Source organism: Pelodiscus sinensis, chromosome 30 (genome assembly GCF_052426305.1).
Source record: "Pelodiscus sinensis isolate ZL-2025 chromosome 30, ASM5242630v1, whole genome shotgun sequence".
NCBI classification, from domain to species: Eukaryota; Metazoa; Chordata; order Testudines; family Trionychidae; genus Pelodiscus; species Pelodiscus sinensis.
Window position 1 is genome coordinate 5365533 of NC_143081.1, and position 26868 is coordinate 5392400.

The 26868-nt window shown below is 50.1% G+C and overlaps 2 protein-coding genes across 2 annotated transcripts in view; one reads left to right on the top strand and one right to left on the bottom strand.

The window, feature by feature from the left end:
• Positions 1-26868, top strand: part of LOC149521034 (leukocyte immunoglobulin-like receptor subfamily A member 3) — a 1043054-nt gene that overhangs the window by 311355 nt on the left and 704831 nt on the right. The gene's annotated exons all lie outside the window — the stretch shown is intronic.
• LOC149521047 (mast cell protease 4-like) lies at positions 1713-9973 on the bottom strand. The gene is made up of 4 exons (XM_089774533.1): positions 9767-9973; positions 6729-6864; positions 6074-6328; positions 1713-3246 (listed from the first exon to the last, which is right to left on the bottom strand). The coding sequence occupies exons 2-4, from the start codon at positions 6738-6740 to the stop codon at positions 3100-3102; spliced, it is 414 nt and encodes a 137-aa protein (XP_089630659.1). The 5' UTR covers positions 6741-6864; positions 9767-9973; the 3' UTR covers positions 1713-3099.

Here is a 26868-nt window from a genome sequence, read left to right on the forward strand (position 1 = left end):
CAGCGGTCACCACCACACCATGCCCTGAGGAAACTGAGCAAAAACGCCCACATTCACAAACCCGGAGCAGGAGCTCTAGGGGTTCTGAACGTGCGCAAAACCACACACATTCACAAACCCGGAGCACGTGCTCTAGGGGTTGTGAATAAAAAACCAAGGACTGAAAACTCCTGTAATGCCGAGGCATTGCAGCCACACACACACAACTCCAGTTCCTCAGCGGCCACCGCCACACCAAGCCCTGAGAAAACTGTGAGCAAAAACGCCCACATTCACAAACCCGGAGCACGCGCTCTAGGGGTTCTGAACGTGCGCAAAACCACACACATTCACAAACCCGGAGCACGCGCTGTAGGGGTTCTGAACGTGCGCAAAACCACACACATTCACAAACCCGGAGCACGCGCTCTAGGGGTTGTGAATAAAAAACCAAGGACTGACAAACCATTCTCCCAAAACCATAAGCTCATCACAGCTCCCCCATATTCTAGTATGGGGGAAGAGTTTGATGCTTCATTCAGAAAACTGAGGAATTCTGTATCCTCAGGGGGCCTAAAAGAAAGAGGGGGGACAGCATTTGGCGGATAAATGGGTGGCCTCCAATAAGTGCCAGGCCAAGATGACTGCAAATTTTTAAAAAAAGGCTAAAGAGGTGATGAGGAAAAAAATACCAAAAAGAGATGCCCCCTGCTGGAGGCTCACAAATGGCTTATCTGACCTGCGGGATGGTGAGTCTGTAGACGGGTCCCTGGCTAGTCCTGATGAATTTCACAGAGACGGCTCTGACTCTGAAATAGCGTCTGAGGCAGAAGATGCCCCTGATGGGCCCGTAGAGGAACCCTCAAGTGCCTGTGAAAATCCAGAGTTGTATATGGAGAGAGCGAGAAGTTGGCAACGTGAAGTACCTAGATTTGTGGGGTAAGTGTATTGTGAGGCATTTCATTTTGTCAATCTTGAGCAAATAAATTCAGTTAAACAGGTTATTGAAGCCATGCGTAAGGGAATACAGTTAGTTCTAGATGACGTTAATGGTCGGGTAGGCCCTGATTATGTTCAGTTACGTTTAGAGAGCCGTAATTTAACTAACCCTTTGTTTTCAGTCAGAAGAACTAGGGATGAACTGTCTGCTGAGGATTTTTTAAACCAGACCGCAAAGCTGTTCCAGAGAAATAGAGTTGCACCTCAATGGAACATTGCGCCTTCTTGTGACAATTGTAAAAAACAGGGGTGGGGGTGCTCGTAGAGTTTTAAATTCCAACCTCGTGAAAGGAGGAGTACAGGTAGTTCCGAATAGGAAGCCTAGTCCGAACTACCTAGTCCGTGCCGCGTGTAGCCGCGCGGCACGGAGTCCGCACTAACGGACATTTTAAAATGGCAGCGCCCGGCTTTATGCAAATTAAGCCCAGGAAATTCAAATCTCGGGCTTCATTTGCAAGTCCGGTTGCCTATATTACCACCCTAGGACCTAATGGTGCTTAAAATGATTTGAGATCTGCTGAAGGGAACAGTGTGGGGCTCTTGGCTGTTTCAGTGAGACTGAGGTGTCTAAACAGCTCTCAGGATCAGGGCCTGAACTATCTCATTTAGCTCAAATTTTTTCCGGCCATCCTTCCCACTGCCCCATGGTCTCCCCACAAGCCTGGCTCATTGACACCATCAGCATCCAGGCTGCAGGCCAATGACGGACAAGACAGTTGAAAGAACAAGTTTTTATTCAGAAAAAAATGACTTTCATTCTCCCTTTCAAGCACCGTTTGTTTTTTCAAACAAGCATCTATTTTGGACATGTTCCACCCAAGTCTTTCTCTTGTCCCCATCTCTTCCAGCGACACTTTCTGGGTTCCTGTCCTTTGCGGGGTTTGCACCCTCGCATCAGAATCACAATAATAAATAATTAAATAGACATGGGGGTTAGGAGAGGAAAACAGGAAAAAATAGCCCTTAAAACAAGCCAACGTTGGGTCCGGCTCAAAACGTCTGAAACAAAGTCTTTGAAATTTCACGTTTTTTTTTTTAACGTGGCCATTTGAGTACCCAATGTGGATGTGCTGTGAAATCCGACTGTCCATGCTTTGTGATGGCAGGTTGGCCTTCTAAGCCACACGGCTGCTTTGCTCCTCTCTGGCTGAGTGAAAGAAAGTTTTTAAGCCAGGTAGGGAGTTTGATGGTGGAAAACCCTTGTAGATGAGATCCCACTTCTTCAGATGACTGGAGTATTAAAAGCCAGATCCAAGAATAAATAAGGGAAGGAGGGGAGGAAAGAATAAGAAAAAAAAATAGTGAATTAGATTGTTCAAGTTACAACAAGCTGAAAAGTTGTTGTTGTTGTTTTTTTTAAGGTTTTCCAGTTACAGACTAACACGGCTCTCCCTCTGAAGCCTCAATACATCTGAAGAAGTGGGCTGTGCCCTCAAATGTGCATGATCCTATCGACATGTTTTGTTCATCTCTAAGATGCGACGAGAATATTTGTTACTTTTTAAAAGTGTTTCCAGTTACAGACCAATGTGGCTCCCTCTCTGAGCCTTTTCTAGAAGTGTGGGAATTCTATCAACTTGGGAGGAAAAAAAAATCACCGATTATTGGTCTTGGGCCATGGGCATTTGCATTGGACAGTCACAGCACAGACAGAGACCTGAGGACAGAAGGAAGGGAAATGCAGGGAAACAGTCAGGCAAACACAATTGTGGCGTCAGAGGTAGCTTTTGGGGCACACAGTCTCGGCTGGGCTTGGGACAGCAAACGGGGGACGACTCAGTTGCTGTTTGAGTCCCGCTGTGTTCAGGGAATTCTTCTGATATTCCTCGCCAATAAACCAGATTGCATCAAAGTAAATACCAAAAATGATTTCCAGTTTCTGCTCCCAGCCGGGCCATCGGTAGGACCCAAATATTGACCAGCCGTTTGGGGGTGACAATACAACAGAACAAATTTTCAAACATGAAAAGGCATTTCCAGCCCCAAAAGTGTTTCACGAAGGACCCATTCCTGATATTTCTCTAATGCTATTATAATATTCTAATGTAAACTCCCTCAGGGTTCCCCACAGGTATGGAGACCTGTCTGGGCAATTGGGCCGTTGAACATGGAGTGTCTCCTTCAACTCAACTTCTCCAAAGTTGCATTGATCCAAGGGATGAATTTGGAGATACTTGTGTAGATGCTGGGGGGGCGCCCATCCGGATCTCCGTTGGAGACGATGCCCTGCACCACGCCGTCACAGACCAGGGGCCCGCCGGAATCGCCCTGCCAAGAAGAATAACATCGGTGATCAGCAAGGTAGGTTGAGGTTGGACATGAGGAAAAACTTCCTACCTGCCCGGGTGCTGAAACACTGGAATAAGTTGCCTAGGGAGGTTGTGGAGTGTCTATCTCAGGAGATATTTAAGGGCAGGTTGGATAGACACCTGTCAGGGATGGTGTAGACAGTGCTTGATCCTGCCATGAGGGCAGGGGACTGGATCTGGTTATCTCTCGAGGACCCTTCCAGTTCTAGTGTTCTCTGCTTCCATGATATTGTGTCGCTTCCTCCCAATTCAGAATTTTCCATAGTTTGGAATCAGCTGAACAAAATATCAAACTGCTTTTTCCTATCGGTGCACTGGCTTATGGGTGTTGTAGTTCAGGTCTTCATTCCCCCTTAAGGACTTGGCACATTCAGGGACTTCCTCTCCCATCCTGCCACCCAGATTTGCCTCTGACTGAGCAGTTTGGGACCTGCTAGGAATGGAATGACTCAGGGCATTATGGGAGATGTTGTTCTAGCTGCTTAGGAGAAATGAGGGGTCTCGGCGACAGCTCCCAGAAGACATTGCGATGATATTAAACTGATGCTGAATGCTGACAAGGCTTGACACTTTGGGTGAACTCAACAATCAAATTTCTAGATTGATAGAAATGCCAGGCTGGAAGAAACCTTCAGAGTTCATCTAATTCTCTGCTTGGAGGACAGGCCAAAACGAGCCTAGACCCGTGTTTCTCAGCCAGTGGTACGAGTACCCTCCGGGGTATTCGACAGAAGTCTGGGGGCTCGGTCAACACGTGAAATTTGGAAAAAAAACTGTTTTTGTTGGAAGCTTTACAGCGCTTTATTATTTTTTACTTTGTACACTTTGTGGTTATTGCAACACATTTGCTTGAATAGAAAAAAAAATTGTGTGTCTGAAAACTGTAGGTACTGGGGGCACTTATAATTTTTTTACAGGAGTACTTTATGAGAAAAAGGTTGAGGAACGCTGGCCTAGACCAGCTTTGATGGGTGTTTGTCCAACCTGGTCTTAAAACGTGTCTACCGATGGATATTCCACCCCCTTCCTAATAAATCTTTCCCAGAGCTTAAGTGTCCTTAAAGTTTTTCATAATATCCAAATTACAGTGCCAGGGTTGTAGACGAAGACCATTACTTTTAGTCCTAATTTCAGTGGACATGGACAATATTTACTCCCTGTCCTCTTTAGAAAAGCCATTAAAATATCTGATGATATTTATCATGCCCCTCCGTCTCCTCTTCATTAGCTTAAGCATGACACATCTTGCCCCCGATCAAAGTTTCTAAACCTCTGACCATTTTTTTTCCTCCTTGTTTTTCTTAGTTCACATTGAAGGAAAGATCTCCTTCACCTCTTAGCCTGGTCCTTTTTCATGGAAAATGTTGAAAGCCACATTTCTGAGTCAAACCTGGTTTTTTGGATTTTCCAGTCAGACCAACATGTCGCCATCTCAACTTTTCTTTGAAAGCAAAGACTGAAATGTGGCTATTTCCTGTTGGGCAGGAACACTGAGTTCTCCCAGATCCAGTTGCACCCTAACCCTGCTGCAAAAAGCTCCTCCACACTTTTGGGACTAGGATTTCACCCAAGGTCTTGTCTATTGCTTGCACCTCAAGACGAAGCACACCAGTAGAACTTTCCAGTGGTGGGGAAGAGCAGAAAAGTTCACAAAATGTTGTGCTGAAAGGGGCCGGGAGTTTCCCCTTTTTCCTTAACATCTTCCCAGGAATGGTTTGTTTCAAAATCCAAACCCAACACTTCCTAATCCTGGTGCATCATGGCAGTTGTATTTTATAGTCTCCTAGGGTGGGAAGAGATCTCAGGACGTCATCAAGTCCAACCTCCTGGCCAAAGCAGGACCAACCCAACTCAATCATCCCAGCCAGGGCTTTGTCAAGCCGGGACTTCAAAAGCTCTAGGGATGGAGATTCTACCCCATCCCAAGGGAGTCCACGCAAGTGCTTCCTCACCCTCCTAAGAAAATTTCAGATGCCTCGTGACATCATGGAAACGCAGCACTACAAGGGCCCTAAGAAGACATGAAATGAAATCCCTGTTCTCTCCGTTGTGTTATCCCCTCCATAAACTTATCAAGGTTCATCTGCGTCTTCGCTAGGTTGTTCCCTTAACTCCTCCAGAACCTCCCCGCTCTGGTGGTTAGAAACCTTCTCCTCACCTCCAGCCACCATCCATTCCTGCTTCCTTTAGCTCCGTTTCATTTGTTCTAGAACTTGTCTCTCCACACCCTCTTATGAATTTACAGGACAATCAGACCACCCTTTGCTTGTGTTCTATGCACACGCACCCAGTTATTTTATTCTCTTCTGATCCCATTCCCCTCAGTCTCCCACCAGATCTTCTCCACACCAGAGCCTTTCCAGGTCCCTCTTTCTGGGTCAGGTCTGCCCAGAACTGGCCACCTCGGGGTTGGCTTCTCTTCGGCCACAAGTCTCCCGTTGGTCACCGACGTTCCTCATCTGATGGAGTGACATCCCCAGGTCTCCCTCTTCCTCTGTCACTCCTGGAGGATGGTCCCCGGCTCAGAGCAGGAATGGTTTATGGGTCACTATGGACCTGGGTTCATGTGAAATTTCATCCTGTTTCCACTACTGCCTTGTGCTAGGCCACTAACTCTAGAGATGTCTCCTTGGAGATACTCACTGAGCTAGGCTGTCTGGCTGGGCTGCATCTCCCAGAATGCACCAGGGGCTCCCTTTTTGGGGAACTGGCACATGAGGCCCATATTGGTCTCTACCAGCTCCCTCTCCTGCACCTCTAGCGGCTCCAGATGTGGGGATATGTACCTCAAAAGCTGCCTTCTTGACGAGGGGGCTTCCGGCACACAGCATGAGGGAGGGGTCGTAATGCCAGTACCGGTCCTTGCACACATTGTCGGACACGACCTCCTGCTCCACTTCCTGCAGGACGTCCGTTCTGGTGTTTGCTCCAGTCCGACCCCACCCGGCCACGCTGCACTTGGAGCCCGGGACCACAGGGACATCGGCCTGTGGTAGAGGGATGGTCCCGACCCATTCGTTCAGCTCCGCACTGTGTCTCATCTGTCGTGGGTGAGAGAGAGTGAATGGACCTTGACCAGAGCAGGGATAACATCTGGGAAGGGGTAGCAACAGCCAACCAGAGCATAGGACTGTGTGTCCAGGGGATGAGTGTGAAGTCACTGGGGGTGGGGGATGGGATGGGGGCGGTACCTGCAGCAGTGTGAGGTCACTGGGGGTGGGGGATGGGATGGGGGCGGTACCTGCAGCAGTGTGAGGTCACTGGGGGTGGGGGATGGGATGGGGGCGGTACCTGCAGCAGTGTGAGGTCACTGGGGGTGGGGGATGGGATGGGGGCGGTACCTGCAGCAGTGTGAGGTTACTGGGGGTGGGGGATGGGATTGGGGCGGGGTGATGGGATGAGGGTGGTGCCGCAGCAGCGCGAGGTCCCTGGGGGTAGTACCTTCAGCAGCATGATGTCATTGTCTAAATTCTCGTTGTTGAAGTCGGGGTGCTGGACCTAGCGACGGACCTGGATCCGTTGCCACTCCTGTCCTGGCTTCATGAAATCATGCACTCCGAGGTAGACAAAGATGTCGCTGTAAAATCCAAGGGGAGAATATTGGGGGTGTTAAGGTCCCACTGGACATAGGGTCGGCATTGTCACAGTCGCTTAGAAATGGACACCAGCCCTGCTCCTGGCCTGTGAAAATTTCTACCTCCTTTTGGGCAACTGAAGAACACAAGGACCATCAGATTCACCTGTGTGTGTCATTGGACTTTTCCTTTCCAAAGAGACCTGAAAATACTGACCGGTAGACTGCTCCCTTATATGGGTGACCTGTTGTCCGTTTCTGTTATTGATGGTTCAAGAGAGATGCTGATAAATTGGAGAGGACGCAAAGGTGAGCCAAGAGATTGATCAAAAGATTGGAAAACCCGCCTGACACCGAGAAACTCTAGAGCAGATGGCTTCACAACCAGGGCGACTAGGAATCCATTGGTTTTTCTGTCAGTCATGTTTTCCTGTACGAATTTTTCACAGGAATAGAAACTATCCATGGGAACAATTTACCAATGACCCTGCTGGATTCTCCATCTCTGGCAGTTTTGAACCCGGATGGGATTTTGAAGCATCTGCTCTAGATAAAAATGAGATTGTTTGGGAGATGTTCCCAGCTCTGCGTGATGCAGGAGGTCATGCAGAATGACCAAAACTATCTTGGAATCTGTAAATCATGGACGTGCATATGGCAGAGGGAGGAAAAGGTCCATGGAAAAATGTTAAGTCACAGCCGGTGTGTTATCTGTAAGCATTTGTTTCAAATCAGGGGATCTCAGACAAGGAGGCTGGGCAGAGACAGAAATCAGGGTGTTTGAATGCGTAAAACATATCAATTAAGAAGATGGAAGAGTTTTTTAATGCACCACTGCCATCTCTTGGCGATGGACAGCAACAACACGAAGCTCTGATCTGCCAGTTCAAAGGACCTCCGGAGAGGCCTCCTTATGTGGTTTGCTGGATCCATCAGAGAAGATGTCAAAGACCAGGGAGCAGCCCCGACACTTGGCCCAGCTTCCCTGGACAGACAGTTCCCTCCTCCAGGTTTAGCAGTTCATGAGAAGAAGCGATGAGAGATTAGCTGGATATGAGTCAACAGCGTGCCCTGGTAGCCAAGAAGGCTAATGGCATATTAGGTTGCATTAAGAGGAGCATTGCCAGCAGATCCAGAGGTGTCATTATTCCCCTTTATTCGGCTCTGGTGAGGGCACATCTGGAGTATTGTGTCCAATTCTGGGCCCCCCACTATAGAAAGTATGTGGACGCATTGGAAAGGGTCCAGTGGAAGGTAACCAAAATGATTAGGGGCTTGGAGCATATGACCTATCAGGAGAGGCTGAGGGAGTTGGGTCTGTTTAGTCTGCAGAAGAGAAGAGTGAAGGGGGATTTGATAACAGCCTTCAATTTCCAGAAGGGGGGTCGAAAGAGGATGGAGAGAGGCTGTTCTCAGTAATGACAGGTGGCAGAACAAGGAGCGATGGTCTCAAGTTGAGGTGTGGAAGTCCAGGTTGGATACTGAGGGGGAAATCTCGCTCCCCTGGGGTACAGAGCCCCCAGAAGGGTTCGAGGCTGGAGGTCAAATCAGTGAGGCAGGAGAGAAACCTAGAAGAGAAAACTTTATGATGCATGCATGCAGGCTGTCACACCAAGAGTGAAGCAGCCCTGACAGACAGATTCAGGGATCCTATATACAGAATGCTTAGACAGTTCAGTTGTGGATTGTTTTTCTTTAACATATCAAAGTCTCAGCAGAAGTACTCTGAGACTTCTGTTCACCCCAGGAGTGCTAGAAGTAAGTTTTTACAGTACACATGAGAACTTGAGTGGAGGAGTCTACAAGGCAAACTGTGACAAAGATAAGGGTTTACATGACAAATTGTGACAGACTAGGAGTATCCATGAACTTGAGATAGGAGGCATTGGAAGGGTCTTGATTAGAGTTAATTTGATTTCTCTCTGTTACAGGGAGAGAGGCCTGGAAAACTTTTTAACCCTTACAGCAGTTTTCTTTTAGAGAGTTTTGATTTCTGCACAGTCCCCCCTTTGACACAATTGGAGTTATTGGATTTTTTTCTCCCACAATACTAGGAAAAACTATTTCCCTAGGAGGATGGTGAAGCACTGGGATGGGTTCCCTAGGGAAGTAGTGGAGTCTCCATCCCTAGAGGTGTTTAAGTCTCGACTTGACAAAGCCCTGGCCGGATGGATTTAGTTGGGATTGGTTCTGCCTAGAGCAGGGGGCTGGAGTTGATGACCTCCTGAGGTCTCTTCGAACTCTATGGTTCTATGATTCTAGGCTAGAAATTGTATCACCATCTTTTTTTTCACCTCTGCATCTGGGTATCCCCCTTTGCACCCGAAGAAACAGGGTAAAGCCACAAAAGAACAGATGGCCGATGATCATGAGTGAAGGTTGCCAGAAATCCTCTTGTACATCCGTTGACCCTCAACCCCCAACTATGTGAATTCCTAACAATGTTCTCGTCAAGCCCTCAAAGACAATGAGGAGATTTCCTGATGAGCGAAGAATCACGTTGTGTTCGGGTTTGGGAGGCAGCAACCGCAGGAGAAGACTGGAGGAGACGCTACGTTGCCTTTGGGGGAAGTCACTCGGTGCCGGGGTTGTCCGTATTGGATGGAGGAGCAATGTCAGCTGGAATGTTCGCCCCGGCAGGAGAGTGTAGCTAGGTAGGTTGGGATTTGGAGTCTAACAGGCATCTAGAGAAACGTGCAATTTTCGTGTCCCATAAAGGTCTCGTATGTGGGGCAGCTCTGATCCCGCCTCCAAGTCGGGGCTTGGCTGTCTCATTGGGGGGTGGGAAATGGGTCATGGGGCCTTGTCCCTCCCAGGGCACCAACCTTGGGCAGGGGTGAGGGGATGGGAATTGGTGTGGGTCCTTTCGGGGGGGCACCAGGAGGGGCTAAGGGGGGGGTCTTACCCCAGGTTGCAGCTGCAATGAGCAGCCGTCAGCACCACGTCCTCCCGGATCAGGATGCCCCCGCAGCTCCCCATGGAGCCGATTGGCACGTAGGCCATGTAGGGTCTGGAGGCGGGCGAGGCCTCTTGGCCTCCGATGATCCGAGCTAGGGAGATACAGGGAAGGGGGCAAACAGGAGGGTGGAATCAGTATCCCAGGGGAACCCGGACCCGCAGCCCTGTCCCATCTTCCCTCTGATCAACCCCTCCCCCCCGCCAGCTCCCTCCAGCCTGTGCATGTGCCCTTCTACATCTACCTAGTCCCAGACCTTTCTGTCCCATGCACCTGCCTATTCTCACGTAGACCTCTGCATCCATCCATCCTTTACCGCACTCACGCCCGTCCATCTCTCTTCCCCAAGGCACTCAGAAGACTAGGCTACCGATTCCCTATCACTACTTCTTGTCCCATGGCCCCATCTCCTAAGACTCATGGCTAATGGTACCCCATGCTCCTGGGGTGGGCGGGTGGCTCACCAGTCCAGACCTCCTCTAGTTCACCGCCCGAGCCAGGCAAAAATGTATAAACCATTGGCAAATTTGCCATTAACAATAGAGCAATTTTGGTGTCTCAAAACTACCTGCAAATTCCAGTGAAACCCATGGAATTGTTTAGATTGCAAACTAATAATAATAATAATAAAATAGGATTTTTTTTCTGGAAAAAGTAGAGAAGTTTTTTTCTGGCCATTGGGAAATGAAACGTCTCTCCTTTCTGGTTTGAAAAGTGTCATTTAGCAGTGGAAAGAATTGGTTTAAAAAAATTACAGTGCAATTAATCCTATCAACTGAACTGAAATCAAACCAAAAAAATCCATACAATTATTTTTACAGTGAAATGCATCCTATGAATTGAACTGAAATCAAAGGAAAAAATAGCCCATGTAATATTTTTAGAATGAAATTACTCCTAGCAACTGAACTGAAATCAAAGCAAGAAACACCCCCTAAAAATTCTTTTACTTGGAAGGTGGAAACTGAAAAAAATGGCAAGAAAAATGGTTGCAAATCACGATTTATATCAACCTTGCATGTTGTGTTCCCAACACAACCCATTTAAAAAAGAGGGGTTAAAAAAGCACATGATGGGAACCCAAAACTGCATGAAAAAACAGAAAAAAATGGTTTCTAATTGATGAAAATGCCCCAAATCAAGTCACACCCCCAAATTGGATTTGAAATGATGTTTTAGGGGGCTTCTTTGGGAAGAAAAAACAAAACACAGATTTGGGGAGGAATTCGTGTTTTTAAGGCGTTTTTCAGTTTGGCCCCTCAACTAAAATCTCCGCCCCACTTGCAGGGTGTGCCTGCCCCACTCCCACAGGGGCCAGGGAATTAGCCGGCCTGTCGGCTCTACTCACCGGAGCGCAGCGGGAGAGAGGCCGTGGAGAGCAGCAGTAGCAGCAGCATTCTTGGTGCAAATCCAGGGGCCGGGACTCCTGTTCTGTCCCCGTCCAGCAGTTTATATAGCGCGGGTGGCGGGGAGGGCCCCTGGGGAGAGGTGACCCAGGAAGGGCAGGGTCAGGTCCCCGGCCGGCCAGGAATTCCCCAGCTGCCATGTGTGGGGGTGGAGATTCCGCAAAAGGAAACCACCAGCCACAGAGGGGCTCCTTCCTGCTCTGCTTCCTTCCCTGGCACGGGGCCAAGCCTCCCTCCTTCCTGGCTGGGGTTAGGGATGGTGCTGAGGACCGGCAGTGGCCAATGGCTGAACCCTTCTCCCACCCCCACTCCACCCCATCTGTGTGACCCCTGGATTCCTCGATTTGCAGGTTTCCAGGGTTCATTCTGCCTTCCTGTTGGATTTGCTCATGCCTCAGTTTCCCTCCTTGGACTGCAGAGCCTGCCCCCCCACCCCCTCCCAGAGCCCAGCTGTGTCTCCCCACAAGGCTCTTCATCCCTCAAGCCCCCGTGAATTGTGGAGAAGCCAAACAGAGCGAGAACTTGCAATTCTCCCTCTCAGGACTTTTCTCCAGCCCCTTACTCATCAGCCTGGCCCCAGCTCCAATTTGCCGCCCTCCCGTGCTTCCCAGAACCCCTCATTTCTGCCCCATCTGGGGGCCCCACAACATCAAACAGACCTGGGTCCCTGCAAGAGTCATCCTGGCGTGGATCGGGCGTGGCGAAGAGGGAATTGGGTTCACTCCGTTCACTTGGGGATGTGGCATGCGATTGCCACTGTCCCGCAGTTACCCCGTTGGCGTGCCTCAGTTTCCCTGGGCATTGCACACACACCTAGACAGAGAAGGGGATTTCAATGTGTCCCCCTCATGTACAGAAGGCCCGAAGCCATTTGTAACCTGAGCTGGGGGGAGGTGTAAGCCGGTGACACCTTTTCCAGAGAAGCTGGACACAGGCCGGAGGCGGTGCTGGCTGAGCAGGCTTTGTGTGGGTGAGTGAATATCTTTGGCTTGGGGGGCAGACATAGGGGCAGGGCCTCGGCTCTGGGCCCCTCACCCTCCACAGTGGATGGTGCCAATTTCTTCTGCTTCCCATGCTGACACGGCTGTTCTACGCTGAGTCCCTGTCAATGAATAAACCGTCTTCTGCCTGCCAACGGAGAGTCACATCTGGCTGCACATGGAGGGGTGGGTGTGGGTGGGCCCGGGGGTTCCACCCACCTCTGTGTCACTAGCTTCTGTCCAATAACTTCCCAAATGACTTAGCTAATGGTGTAGAAAGCACATGGATCGAGTAGGCAAATGACACCAAGCTGGGAGGGGTCGGAAGCACTTCCAAGAAGAGAACTCAAAATTATCTCGACACACCGGAGACATTCTTGGAAATAACCAGGACATGGTTCACTAAGGACACTTTTAAATCACTGTCCTGAGGCAGGAAGAACCAGCCGCACACACATGAAGCAGGAAGACAATCTCCTGGGACAGAGGACAGCAGATAAGGAGCTGGGGTCAAGGTGGATTGCAAACTAGCGATGAGCTAACAGTGGAATTCTCTTGCAAAACTAAGGAACTTCATTCGTAGCGGGAAAGTTGTCAGCAAGAATCGGGGAGAAATTCTTCTGGTCTATGAAACATTGATAAGGCCTCGGGAACATGATGTCCAGCTGAGGGCCCGGCACGTCAGGAAAGTTGTGGAGAAATCGGAGGAAGTCCAGAGCAAAGCAACAAAAAAGATTAAAGGATCAGAACATGTGGCCTGTGAGGAAAGAGAAAAACCCGGAGTGTGTTTAGTTTGGAAAAGAAAAAACTGAGAGGAGACAGGAGAGCGGTTTTCAAGTATCTAAAAGAGTGTCACGAGGAGGAGGAGGGAGGAAAAATTCTTCTCCTTGGCCTCTGAGGACAGGACAAGAAGCAAAGGGCTTAAACTGCAGCAAGGAAGGTTTAGATTGGACATTAGGAAAAAATTCCTAACTGTCAGGGTGGTCAAATATTGGAATAAATTGCCCAGGGAGGTGGTGGAATCTCCCTCTCTGGAGATATTTAAGAACAGGTTGGATAGACATCTGTCAGGGATGGTGTAGACGGAGCTTGGTCCTGCCTTGAGGGCGGGGGGCTGGACTCGATGACCTCTCGAGGTCCCTTCCAGTTCTATGATTCTATGCCCTACCCCTTGAGTAGTACATCCCACTCTGTATTATCCATGCCTCTGCTGGTACAGGGCTCACTGCTCCCATTGGCCACGCATGACCGTTCTCGGCCAACAGGAGTTGCGATGGCCCAGACCTGCGGAGGTGCAGGTAAATACAAGCCGCGGTGGCTAAGCCTGGTGAACTGTCATTTTACTGCCCACCCGTGCGCTACCCTGATCATTAAAGATCGTTTTTTAAAGAACCCGGCGTATGAGGGAAGGAAACATGGAAACCGTCACCATCCGGGGAGTCCCCATCAGTGTGTCAATAAAACGATGAGCCGCCAGTCTAAAGAGCTGCCAAATTTTACTGAACAGCATTTGGTGATACCAGGCTGGAAGGGATCACACAAGAACATCAGAACGGCCAGACAGGGTCAGACCAAATGTCCTTCCAGTCTAGGCTCCTACCTGATGACAGTGGCCAATGCCAGGTGTCCCAAAGGGAATCCTCGCATGAGCCCTCTCCTACCACCGATTTGCAAGAGCTTTGGAGGATAGGGTCATAATTCAACATGAGCTGGACAAATTGGAGAAATGGTCAGAGGTAAATAGGATGGAATTTAATAAGGACTAATGCGAGGTGCTGCTCTTCGGATGAAACAATCCATTTCACACACACAGAATGGGACGTGACTGTCTAGGGAAGAGTTCTGCAGAAAGCGATCTAGTGATCAGAGTAGACCACACGTTAAATATGAGTCAACTGTTGCGAAAAAAGCAAACATGACTCTGCGATTAATAGGAGTTTTGTGAGCAAGACACGAAAAGTCATTCTTCCGCTCTGTTCCGCACTAAGACCTTATTTGGAGGATTGTGTCCAGTTCTGAGCACCACATTTCAAGAAAGATGTGGAGAAATGGGAGAAGGTCCAGAGAAGAGCAACAAGAATGATGACAGGTCTAGAGAACATGAGCGATGAGGAAAGACTGAAAGAACCGGGCTTGTTGCATTTGTAAAAGAGAAAACTGAGAGAAGACATGATAGCATCTTTCAAGTACCTAACAGCTGAGGGAAGACTGAAAGGCTGCGTCTAGACTGACAAGTTTTTCCACAAAATCATCTGCTTTTGCGGAAAAACTTGCCAGCTCTCTACAGTGGGTGCTTGAATTTCCGCAAAAGCACTGACGATCTCATGTAAGATTTGTCAGTGCTTTTGCGGAAATACTATGCTGCTTCCGTTGGGGCAAAAGTCTTTTTCCAAAAAACTTTTGAGCAAAAGGGCCAGTGTAGACAGCAGAGATTTGTTTTCCGCAAAAGAGGCCCGATCGTTAAAACGGCAATCGGGGCTTTTTTGCAGAAAAGCGCGTCTAGATTGGCCACAGACGCTTTTCCGCAAAAAGTGATTTTGCGGAAAAGCATCCTGCCAATCTAGACGCGCTTTTCTGAAAATTCTTTAACGGAAAACTTTTCCGTTAAAAGCATTTCCGGAAAATCATGCCAGTGTAGATGTAGCCAAAGATTTGGGCTTGTTTAGTCTGGAAAAGAGAAGACTGAGAGGGGACATGAGAGCAGTTTTCAAGTACCTAACAGGTTGTTAGAAGGCGGAGGGAGAAAAATGGTTGTCTTGAGCCTCTGAGATCAGGACAAGAAGCAATGGGCTTAAACTGCAGCAAGGGAGGTTGAGGTTGGACATTAGGAAAAACTTCCTAATTGTCCGGGTGGTTAAACACTGGAACAAATTGCCTAGTGGGGTTGTGGAATCTCTACCCCTGAAGATATTTAAGAGCAAGTTGAATAGACACTTGTCAGGGATAATCTAATGGTGCTTGGTCCTGGGGAGTTGTGGCCCCTCCTCTCTCCTTCCAGAACAGACGGGCAGTTTGCAGACACACACAACCTTGGATCTGAAAGCAAGCCAAAAGTGCTATCAACTTAGCTTTGAACAAAGATGCAGTGAAGTTTCTGGGCTTGGATTTTTTCCTTGGAAGGCAAATTTAACTCTTGGGGTGCAGCTTTTACAAATGTGCAATGTATCCATTTTATTCTTTTATGCAGTTAACCACTTAAGTTTCAGTAGAAGTTCTTATTTCTCTTTAGTAGGTTTAACAGTCTGTAGCCAAATGTTTAAATTACATTGTGTGTGTGTGTGTGGGGGGGGGGGGGGGGTTTGCCTAGATGATTAAAAGAGGCTGCAAGAAACAAGGAGTCATTTGAAATCATGTTTTCCTCCTTACACATTACAATATTGCTTAATTGCTTTTCTTTAGAATTTGGAGGAACACTTCCCGTAAACTGGTAAACTTATTCTAAACTTGGTGTTTTGCTTTGGGTTGGGCAAGTGTGTTACAGGAGCCCGTGTTTTCCAAGGGAAGAGCTAATTCCTTTCAGTTACTTTCCGTGTTTCCTCTCTCTCTGTGTATGCGTCATGAAGAGGGGTGATGGTGTCGAATTCCCTCCCCTAAGCTTGGTTGATACGGGTGTGCCAACTGAGAAATCCTTTTTTTTTCTTTTTCTTCGCCCACTTCTTGTGCTTTGTTTTGGCACAGAGGTGCTGTAGCTGCTTGTAAGTTACATTTCTCGCGGCAGGGCGGATTTTTGAGTCTGCCGGGTTTAGAGTGTCAGACCTTAGCAGCTCGTGAAATAAGGGGAGTCGTCACTCCCTCACATATCCGCTGAGTTTCGAGGTTCAGCTGATCCCCCCCCCCCATTTGCGTTCAGATCTCCCTCGTGGGAGAGCCCTGGTGCAGCTGGGATCAGCTCAAGTCTCAGAGCTATGCAGCAGCATTCATACGTCACTCATTACATTCATACTCCTTTTCCACACACAATTTTTTTCTACAGTTTCCACATTTAGGCTTTGTCTAGACTGCAGGCTTCTTTCGAAAGAGCGCGTCTAGACTACAATGCGTGGATCGAAAGATCGATCCGCTATTTCGAAAGAGCGTCCAGACTGCTGGACGCTCTTTCGAAATTGAAAGCCACCCGGAACTGCTTCTGCCAGGGCATGGGGGCAGCATTTCCTTCCGGGTGCTGCCTGCCTGCCCTTTGCAGAGACGCGTGGTGAGAGGGACGCCCCTGTGACGTAGTGGGGGTACCTGGCTGGTTTCTATGCTGCTGGCTCTGGGGTAACCCCCACTGGCTGTCTTGGGGACCACGACCCAGCAAAACAGGATGAGTCACTATGCAAACCAGTGGCCAGACACCCCCCATGGAGAGGAACAAAGGAAGGTGGAATGCTGCCTTGGTTGGGGGGCAGGGCTGGAAGTTAGTGAGTTGGTTGGTGGCTGTCTGTGAGGATGGATGAGACAGCCTAGGGAGAGGAGCTGGAGTTTTAGGGGCCCAGTCTCCCCCATCTCAAGGGGGCCTGAGGCATCCTAGCCCAGTTCCTGTAACCAGATTACATCTGTGCTGCGCTGTGCTGGAGGAGCAATAAACCACCCTCAATTCCACTGGCTGGTACAGTCTGTTTGTGCCATTTCGGGGTGCAGGAGACGGGGAACCCCCAACGCGCCGTCACAGCCCCTGAACACCCGTTGCTCTGCTCCTGCAGCTGCCTTTGCTGTCCCTCGAGGAGGTAAGCAAGGCATTGCAGTGCTGCTTTGGAGTGCTCAGCTTCCTGGGACACCCCAGCAGCTTTTTTCTTTTGAGGTTTTTCTGCTTGCAGACCCTTTTTTTTGGCATGGAGCCAGAGCTGCCCCTGGGCAGGCGATGGCCCCACACCACCATACTGCAGCTGTTGCTGCATCTGCAAGACACTGTCATGAGGCTCCTTCCCCAGCTGGACCCAGACCAGAGGTACGAGGGGTTCCTCCGTCAGGCAGCCGCACTGCCCTTGCCTCCGAACTTTTTTGTGGACAGGCGTGTTTGGAGGTTTGACACCAGCTCTGAATGGTGGGACCGGCTCGTGATGGAGATCTGGGATGACCAAGACTGGCTACGGAACTTCTGGATGAGAGACCACTTTCCAGGAGCTGTGTACCTGGCTCGCCCCTGCTCTGCAACGGCAAGACACCCACCTGCGGCCCGCCATCCCCCTGGAAAAGAGGGTCGCCATTGCCCTCTGGAAGCTGGCAACCCCCGACAGCTACCGCTCCGTGGGACACCAATTTGGCGTGGGGAGATCTACTGTCGGGGCCGTCTTGATGGAGGTAAGTCATTGTTTGGGGACAGTCACAGTTTGGGGTGGGGGGAAGGGAGACTGTCAGGAAGGGCCAAGTGGAGTGGGAGTGGGAGTGGGAGGGAGCGCCTCCACTCACCCTGAATTGTGTGGGGGGGGGGGTTCTGAGGAGGGGATTCCCGGGGTGTTTGTTTGAGAGGGAAGGTGGGCGGTGGGTTCTTCTCCTAAGAGATAAGGCACCCCTTCTAACACTTTGTTGTCTGTCTCGTTCTGCAGGTGGTGAGGGCCATCAATTCGGAGCTGCTCAACAGGCTCATCTGTCTACCAGATCTGGACAGCGTCATGGCCAGCTTTGCTGCCCTCGGCTTCCCGAATTGCAGAGGAGCGCTCGATGAGACACACATTGCCATCCGTGCACCGCCCCATCGAGCAGCCCAATTCATCAACAGAAAGGGCTACTTTTCTATGGTCCTCCAGGCCCTGGTCGACCATCGTGGCCAGTTTTCTGACATTTGTGTTGGGTGGTCAGGGCAGGCACATGATGCCCGCATCTTCAGAAACTCGTACCTCTACCGGAGGCTTCAGGCAGGAACATTTTTTCCCCCATCGCCAGTTTGCGGTTGGGGATGTGCACGTGCCGGTGTGCATAGTGGGTGATGCCGCCTATCCCCTGATGCCGTGGCTGAAGAAGCCCTACACCGGCCAGCTGGATGCGAGCAAGGAGCAGTTTAATGCTCGCCTTAACCGGGCTCGCAACCAGGTGGAATGTGCGTTCGGACGTTTAAAAGGCAGATTCCGATGCTTGCTCACATGCCTCGACATGGGGGAGAGCAACATCCCTGAGGTGGTGGCCGCGTGTTGCGTCCTCCATAACCTGGTGGAGAGGAAAGGGGATGCCTTCCTACCAGGGTGGGGGAGAGCTGCTGATGGCCAGGAGAGGCTCTTTGCCCAGCCCCGGACAGCTGCCATCCGCCAGGCTCACCGGTCTGCAGTTGGCATCCCGGAGGCCCTCCGGGAGCAATTCTCCAGTGGAGGCCACTGAGACTGAGTGCACTGAGGGGCTTCTGCCTGGGGACTGGGCCCTGGCCCAATATAAGCTTCCCTCCACAACCCATCTCCTGACCCTGTTTGGACACATCACTTACACCAGGGTGTGTTTCAAAATAAAATGTTCTGTTTACTTATTTATAATTTTGTACATATTATCAAACAATGTTGCAAACAACAAAACATTTTTTCATTTTTGTTGTTGCCAAACTATATACAATAAAGAAACATTTCGTTGAACCCTTTGTGCTTTAACTGGGGTGATGGGGGTGCTTGAAACCTGGAGGGGGGAAGGGGACTGGAAACCTGGAGGGGGGAAGGGGACTGGAAACCTGGAGGGGGGAAGGGGATCAGGTTGAACGGGGCTTGGCAGATTTCCCTTTCCTGCCTGGGCCTCGTGTTTGGGGTGCTCCCCGGGTGCGGGATCGGGTGGTGCACCTGTCGGTTGGCTGGCTGCTGGGGTGCTCTTGGAACGTGGAAGCCTGGGGGAGAGGAGGGCCAGGGGGAGAGAGGGGCTGGGGAACTGGGGGGGCTGGGGGAGAGGGAGGTCCAAGGGGGGAAAGGGATGCTGTTGTGGAAGGGGGGTTTGGTGGGGTGGGGTCATGGGGTGCTGGAGGAGCAGGACCAGGCACAGCAGCAGGCAAGCCGCTGACCTCCCTGAGAGTGGCGCACAGAGACGTGCGCTGCAGGACCAGCTCGTTCATGAGCCGATCACGCCAGCGATCCTCTGCCTCCGCCCTCTGGAGCAGGATGGCGTTCTGCTCCTGCACGGCCTCGACGTGCTGCCGGAGGATGTCGGCGTAGACACGCCTGTGTCTGCGGCTCCCATGTCCCCGAGGTGGAGATGGAGATGGAGGTGGGGCTGGGGTGCTGCGGCCCTCTTCCACGGCTGGTCCGGCTGTGGAGGAAAAGAAGAAGACACAATCAGTCCTACAAAGTGGACTCTGTAGCACTTAAAATACTAACAGGATGGTTTATTAGGGGATGAGCTTTTGTGGGCCAGACCCACTTCCTCAGATCAGAGTAACACGGCTACATTTCTATCACAATCAGTCATGTGTGCAACAGCTGTCCAAAAGGGCATGCCCTCTCCCTTGAGACAGGGGAAGCAGACATTCTGAAGGTCACACTGTGTGTGTGTGAAGGTCACACTGTGTGTGTGTGTGTGTGTGTGTGTGTGTGTGTGTGTGTGTGTGTGAGAGAGAGAGAGACCGACCGACCGACCGACCTGGGCATCAGCCTGAGCATGACAGGTTTCCCTTGTGCATCACCCACTGTGCACCCACCTACCTCCCCCCCCCCCCAGGTGTGACACAAACTCACTGTACTCACCTGCTGCTTCCTCTCCTGCGCCAGATGACGCCTGGGAGGCCTCAGAGGTCTGGGTGACTGGCTCCAAGGTGGTGAGGATCGCCGCCTCCTCGCTGTCCTCCTCCTCTGGGACCATGTCCCCATCTCCAGAGTGCTGTAGAGTCCTGCTCTGGAGCGTCCGCCACGGGGTCTGCCAGTCCAGACTGTACGAACCTCCGTGGTGTGCGTGCTTCGCCACTGCCACCCAGGATCTGGTCCAGCTCTGGGTAGTAGGGGCAGTAGTGGGGGGCTGCCCCGGACTGGGAGCTCTCCTCCCTGGCCTTAACGTACTCCTGGCGCAGCTCTTTTACTTTGGACCACACCTGGTCCTGGGTGCGGGGGTAGTGGCCCTTCTGGGCCAGGGCTTCAGCCATACGGCCATAAATATCGGCGTTTCGCCGCCGGCTTTTGAGGGCCTGTAAGGCCTCCTCCTCTCCCCACAGCTCCAACAGGCTCTTTATCTCTGCGCCAGACCAGGATGGTGCCCGGCGCTTGGAGCCCTTGGCTGGGTCCCCAGAAGGCTCGGTGGAAGGGCCAGGACGGTCTTGGGGCTGGGACATGCTGCAGCAAAGTAGCAGTGTGCTCTGGCTCCTTGTCTGCAACAAGTGTCTGTGAGGGTGCCTGTCCCTTTAAGGAATGGCTGCAGCCAGGAACCACAGACGTGCAACCCATGCCCCAGATTGTCCACCAGGGCTTCTTCCTGGAGGCCAATTCTTTCGAAAGAAAGGGCTCCCCCCGTCCAGACTCACGTTCTTTCGACGGATCTCCCTCGAAAAATGCGTTCTTCCTCGTAAAATTAGGTGTACAGCCGTCGAAAGAAAAGCCGCATTCTTTCGATTTACTTTCGAAAGAACGCGGCTTGAGTCTGGACTCAGGGGAAGTTCTTTCGAAAAAAGGCTACTTTTTTCGAAAGAACCCCTGAGTCTGGACACGGCCCCACTGACAGAGACCAGAAACTTCAGCATCTCCACCAAGCATTTATAAACCTCAACTACCCACCCAGTGAAATAAAAAAGCAAATTGAAAGAGCCTGACGAATACCTAGAAACCATCTACTTCAAGACAGACCCAAGAAAACCAACAATAGAACATCACTTGTCATCACCTACAGCCCCCAACTTAAACCTGTCCAACACATTATCAATAAACTACAGCCTATACTGGAACAGGATTCCAAACTCCGAGAGGCTCTGGAAGACAGACCCATAGTCTCCTACAGACGACCTCCTAACCTCAAGTTGATTCTTACCAACAACAGGACATACCACTCTAATACCAACCCTGGTACCTTCCCTTGCAACAAACCCTGTTGCCAGCTTTGTCCAGACCTTATTCACTCTGCTGAAACCATTATTGGACCTAACCAAGTGAGTTATAAGATCAAGAACACATATTCCTGCGCATCCAGAAATATAATCTATGCTATCATGTACCGAAAGTGTCCGTCTGCTTTGTACATTGGACAAACGTCTCAGACACTTCGCCAAAGGATCAATGCCCACAAAACAGATATTAGACAGGATCACAAAGAAAAAACAGTTTCTTGCCATTTCAACCAGAAAGGACACTGTCTCAACGACTTGATTACCTGCATCCTGCTACCAAGGCCTTTTCAGACTACACTTGAAAGAGAATCCTCTGAACTGTCATTCATGCTTACATTCAACACTTTACACCTAAGTTTGAATAAAGACTCTAGTTATCTTTCCCATTACAATGATAGCTTCCCCAATTATCACCTCTAATATCATTAGCTCACAGACATTTATCTCCCCCCCCCCCCCAATCTCCCTTCTGTTCTGCAATGTGATTTGTCCGTTTCATATGTGTTCGTTTTTTAAATTGTATCCTTTGGTATATATGGTTGTGACTATTTTCTTCCACTATTTGATCTGAGGAAGTGGGTCTGGCCCACGAAAGGTCATCCCCTAATAAACCATCTTGTTAGTCTTTAAAGTGCTACATTGTCCTGTTTTTTGGTTGGTATGAGATGAGCCTTAGGGCAAGGATGGGGGATCTGGGCAGGAGGCTCAGGGCAGGAGGCAGGGAGCCATGGGGGGGGCCCAACATGGCTTCCTGGGGTGGCCAAGATGTCGCTGGTCCAGGGAGAGGGCCAGGCTGAAGTGCTCAGCCTTGAAGTCTTCTCTGGGCCGGTTGTCTCCTCCATGTGTGCGAGGGGGTTAGGCTGTGGCACCGTTCCTATTCCTGACATCTTCCCCAGGAAGGGTGGATCTGCAATTCCTAGTCCTGCGGGGGTCTGCTTTGGGGGGAGGGGCACTGAGCCAGACCCTGGCATGTGCTTTGGGGGTGGGGAGCCATGATTCGTGGTCCCACCAATGTTCCATGTGGAGCCGGTCCAACAGGGGGAGCAGGAAGGGCTGTGGCACTCAGTCCACCTTCTGTCCTAAGAGGGGGCAGGCCATGGCTCCCGGTGCCCCCCCCCACTTGTCCTGGGAGGGTGGCCAGACCAAGCTGTAGTTTCTGGACCCTCTGCCTGTCCTGTGTGGGGTGAGGGTTGGTCAGGCCACAGCTCCTGGTTTCACCACCTATCTTTGGTGGGGGAGGGGGATGGATACTTTCCCCGATCCCAGCATGAGGTCCAGCTGTGGCCAAGGCCGGGCCTTTTTCTGGGCCCTGGCACGAGGTCTGGGGGTGGGTTCAGGGCGAGGGCTCAGGGTGGAGCCAGAGCGGGATGGGCTCCCATCTCTCTGCTTGAGTGCTAGGTGAGTGGGAATGCAGTACCTCTCTGAACTCCCTGTTCTGGGCTGGTGTTAGCTGGTCAGGGGAATACGTTCCAACAAGGGGCAACGCTGGTCCCCAAGGCCTAGGAGCTCAGCAAACTTTTCTTGGGAAGCCAGGACACAGTCCACCACCAATTCCCCACGGGGGAGGCCTTCTCCTCCCTCTCATCTCTTAGCAAGTCCGGGGTCCCCTCACTCTTCTCTCGTACAGAACCTCAAATCCACAGGAACCCTGTGGATTCCTGGGAAACCTTTGTGTAGGTGAAGAGCAAGTGGCACAGTCATGGAGGGTACGTCTACACTACAGCGCTAATTCGAACTAACTTAGTTCGCGTTAGTTAATTCGAACTAAGCTAATTCGAACTAGAGCATCTAGACCTAAAAACTAGTTCGAACTAGCATTTTGCTAATTCGAACTAGCATGTCCACATTGAGTGGACCCTGAAACGAGGTTAAGGCTGGCCGGAAGCAGTGCCGGCAGGGCATCAGATGAGGAGTTAGAGCGTGGAGATGCTGTCTCAGGCTAGCTGAGGGCTGTGCTTAAAGGGACCCGACCCCCACCACAGACAGACAGTTCTCAGGGGTTCCCCACTTGCAAAGCAGTCCTGGCTTGGAGTGCCCTGAGTGCCCACACTCGGCACATCACAGCACTCGGCCATCAGCCCGGCTGCACTTGCCGCAGGCTGCCATCCGGGGGGGGGGGGGTCAATCAAGGGGCTTCAGGAGAGCTTCCACCCCGAGGAGCCCGCAGAGCCAGCCCAGTCCTCCCCATCGGGGGCTCGTGCCCCATTCCTCCCTCACCTCCTTCCACTTACCCCTCCCTAGCCCCCCTTCCTGATGTACAAAATAAAGGACACGTGTGGTCAAAAATAGAAACTGTCTTTATTGAAAAGGAGGTGGGAGAGGGGAAGAGAGAGGCTGGGAGAGGGGAGGGCAACTAAAATGATCAGGGTCCCAAATGAAGAGAGGCTAAGGAGACTGGGATTTTTCAGCTTAGAAAAGAGGAGACGGAGGGGGGACAGGATAGAGGTCTATAAAAGCATGAGTGGTGTGGAGAGGGTGCATAAAGAAAAGTTCTTCATTAGTTCCCATAATAGAAGGACTAAAGGACACCAAATGAAATGAATGGGTAGCAGGTTTCAATCTAACAACAGAAAGTTCTTCTTCACAAAGCAAATAATCAACCTGTGGAACTCCTTGCTGCAGGAGGCTGTGAAGGCTAGAACTAGAACAGAGTTTAAAGAGAAGTTTGATAAAGTCATGGAGGTTGGGTCCATGGAGTGCTATTAGCCAGGGGGTAGAAATGGTGTCCCTGGCCTCTGTTTGTGGAAGGCTGGAGATGGATGCACGAGACAAATGGCTTGGTCATTGTCTTCGGTCCATCCCCTCCAGGGTACCTAGTGGCTGGCTATAGTATATATAGTGATGCCTCACAATGAAAATGCAATAATTTGATTTAGAAATGAAATCAGATTGCTCACCCCCATATCTGAGACAATAGGGTTGCTTATTCAATCCAGGAGAGGGAACGACATTCTCCATAGTAATGTTATTAGCATGAATAGCAAAATGGATTTTGGGCATGATGGATTACTAAGCATATTTGTGGATAGCTTGTAATTGGTGGAATATGCCATTCTGATTTGGTTTTGTTTCTGAAGTTATGAATATCGACTCTGTGTCTGTTTTTGAAACATAGTTACACTTGTGTAATGCCCATCAGGAAACATGCTGCCAGTCTAGGTAGGAGGTTGGGATGGGCCTGTTGGGGTAATTAGGCATTAGGAAACCGATAAACATTAGGGGAACCTCATCTCTCAACTGCTGAGCCATTCTGCAACCTCTCCAGAGACCCTGTCAGTCACGCTTGCTAGGACTCTATAAAGGGAGGGGAGAGTGTCCAAGCCACATGACTCTAGACTCCCTCAAAGAAAGTTTTTATTTGTCTGCTAACTAATCTGGGAATTAACTTTTGAAACAAAGGGTTCCTGCCCCAACTGAATCTCCATATAGCAGAGAGCGAGCTCATCGGTTCTCTTCATTCACCACAGAAGAGGGCTCCTAGAAAGACCTGGGGATCAAAGACAGACCTGAGGGAAGTGCTGGATCGGGGCTAACGGGATTTCCAGCCTTTGTAATTGAACCTGGGAAATGCAAGCTCCAAAGTAAATGCAGCGTGTGCCTTGAGAATCTACCGGAGGGCTGGTGTCATCAGTGCAGGTGAGATGTGACTCATTCACAGCCAGTCTGACCAGCGTGTTTGCTTGCTTGTGGCTTCATGTGTGTGTTTGCTTGCTTGCTAGATGAGCAGCTTTGGCCGGTTTGCTATCTCTTGTCTCTTACCAGCTACCTCTGTAGTTAATAAAAGTGCAGTTTGACTTTAATCAGGGTGACACTAAGTGAACTCTATGAAGGAAAATCTCTCAGCCGGGGAACCAGAGATGCGCCCACAGCATATCAGGCCAGCTCTGCGAAGGTAGCTGGCATAACAGACTTCATGAGAGCCCTCAGAGCACAGACTCAGATAAAATATGAAGGCACCCGAGTCAGGTTTATTGTCAAACGAAGTACATTAATAGTCATCAGTAGCCAGATGGCTTCTGATCCCCTATGCATTTGTACCTGTGACAATGCACCCAGCTCAGCCAGTAGTATGGATTTACTATTGTCCCTTAAGACAGTGAAAGAGTTAAATTGAAGTAGCCCAACATTTATAGACAGAGATAAACAACTCTAGGTATCATTTTTTATGCATTAATTACACATTTGGTACTTCCTCTTGTACTTTCCTTCCCGAGTATTCATTACTGGTTGTTCTGATTTCACTTCTTTTGTTTCAAAGGCTACGTCTACACTGGCATGATTTTCCGGAAATGCTTTTAACCCGAACGGGAGCAGCACAGTATTTCCGCAAGAACACTGACGATCTTACTTGAGATCATCAGTGTTCTGGCGGAAATTCAAACGGCCACTGTAGACAGCTGGCAAGTTTTTCCACAAAATCACCTGATTTTGTGGAAAAACTTGCCAGTCTAGACACAGCCAATGGTTTTATCATGTACTAAGTTGGGGTGTCCTTGTACCACGCTGAGGGAGTGTATTAATGTATTTCATGTGCTTTTTAGCAGAACTAGCAGTTCAAGTGCGGAGAGACACTGACTTGCAGGCAAACATCTGCTTTTAACAACGCCTGTCTGTGACTCATAGGATAACTCTAGCTTACTTTGATTCATGCTCCAGGCTCTTTCTTTCTCCTACACACACGATTGGAATATTGGTATCAAAGGGCACAGCTTGCTCAGGAAGGATCGGCAACAGAAGTTTCCTTCTCACTGTCACAAGAGGGAAACTCCTCAGTGGGCAGAGCCGGGCAGGTCTGTGTCTGGGCACAGAGTGAGGCTCCTGGAACCATCTGGTCCCTCTGCTCTTGTGAGCTCCTTGGGCAGGTTGTGATCTTCCAGGGAACCTTGGCCAGGTACCTGAGTAACCAGATCTATGTCTACACTTGTGGCTTCTTGTGGGATAAATATGCAAATGAGGCTAAGCGTAGAATATCGCCAACCCTCATTTGCATACCTAATGGCTGTGTCTACATTGTCCCCTATCCCGTAATAGGGATGCAAATGTAGCACTTTGGAATAGGCAAATCCATGGGGGATTTAAATATCCCCCATGGCATTTGCATTAACATGGCTGCCGCTTTTTTCCGGCTTGTAGATAAGCCGGAGAAAAGCGCCAGTCGGGACGCGATCCTCCGGAAAATAAGCTCTTTTCTGGAGGATCTCTTATTCCTTCTTTCCCTTGACTTAACCCATATTGATACGAACACACAACCGTCCGCAGGGGGGGAGGAATCTCCCACCCAACAAGAACATCCGGCAGTCTTAATTTAGCTATCTTCCTCTCTTACAAGTGTAAATTAACTTGAAACTTGCTTGTAAGAACTGGCGCCACAAAACGGACCAGTACAATTTGGCCTCTTAAGAAAAGAAAGAGAATACGGGCCCCCAGGGCTATAAAGATGAGTCCAGCAGCACACTGAGTTTGTGTGTCAATCTACCACCTATTTGCTGGTCGGGTTAGGTGTTTGATCTCCCGAGGTTCCAAGGGGATGCTCACCTCGTATTCGTCTTTCTTAGGAATTGAGAGACCGGCCCTGGCCTGACACGCTGGAGTTGAGAAGCACAGAAGGGGGTAAAAATTGTACCTGGATATGTTCCTTTGTTTAAGTATATATATACATAGTGTCAGAGCTCTTTAAAGATTAAGCTGTCACTT

Coding starts and splice junctions, on each gene's coding strand:
- LOC149521047 (XM_089774533.1), bottom strand. Junction 3,247..6,073: donor TCAAGAAGGCAGCTTTTGAG/GTACATATCCCC, acceptor TCTTCTTGGCAG/GGCGATTCCGGCGGGCCCCT.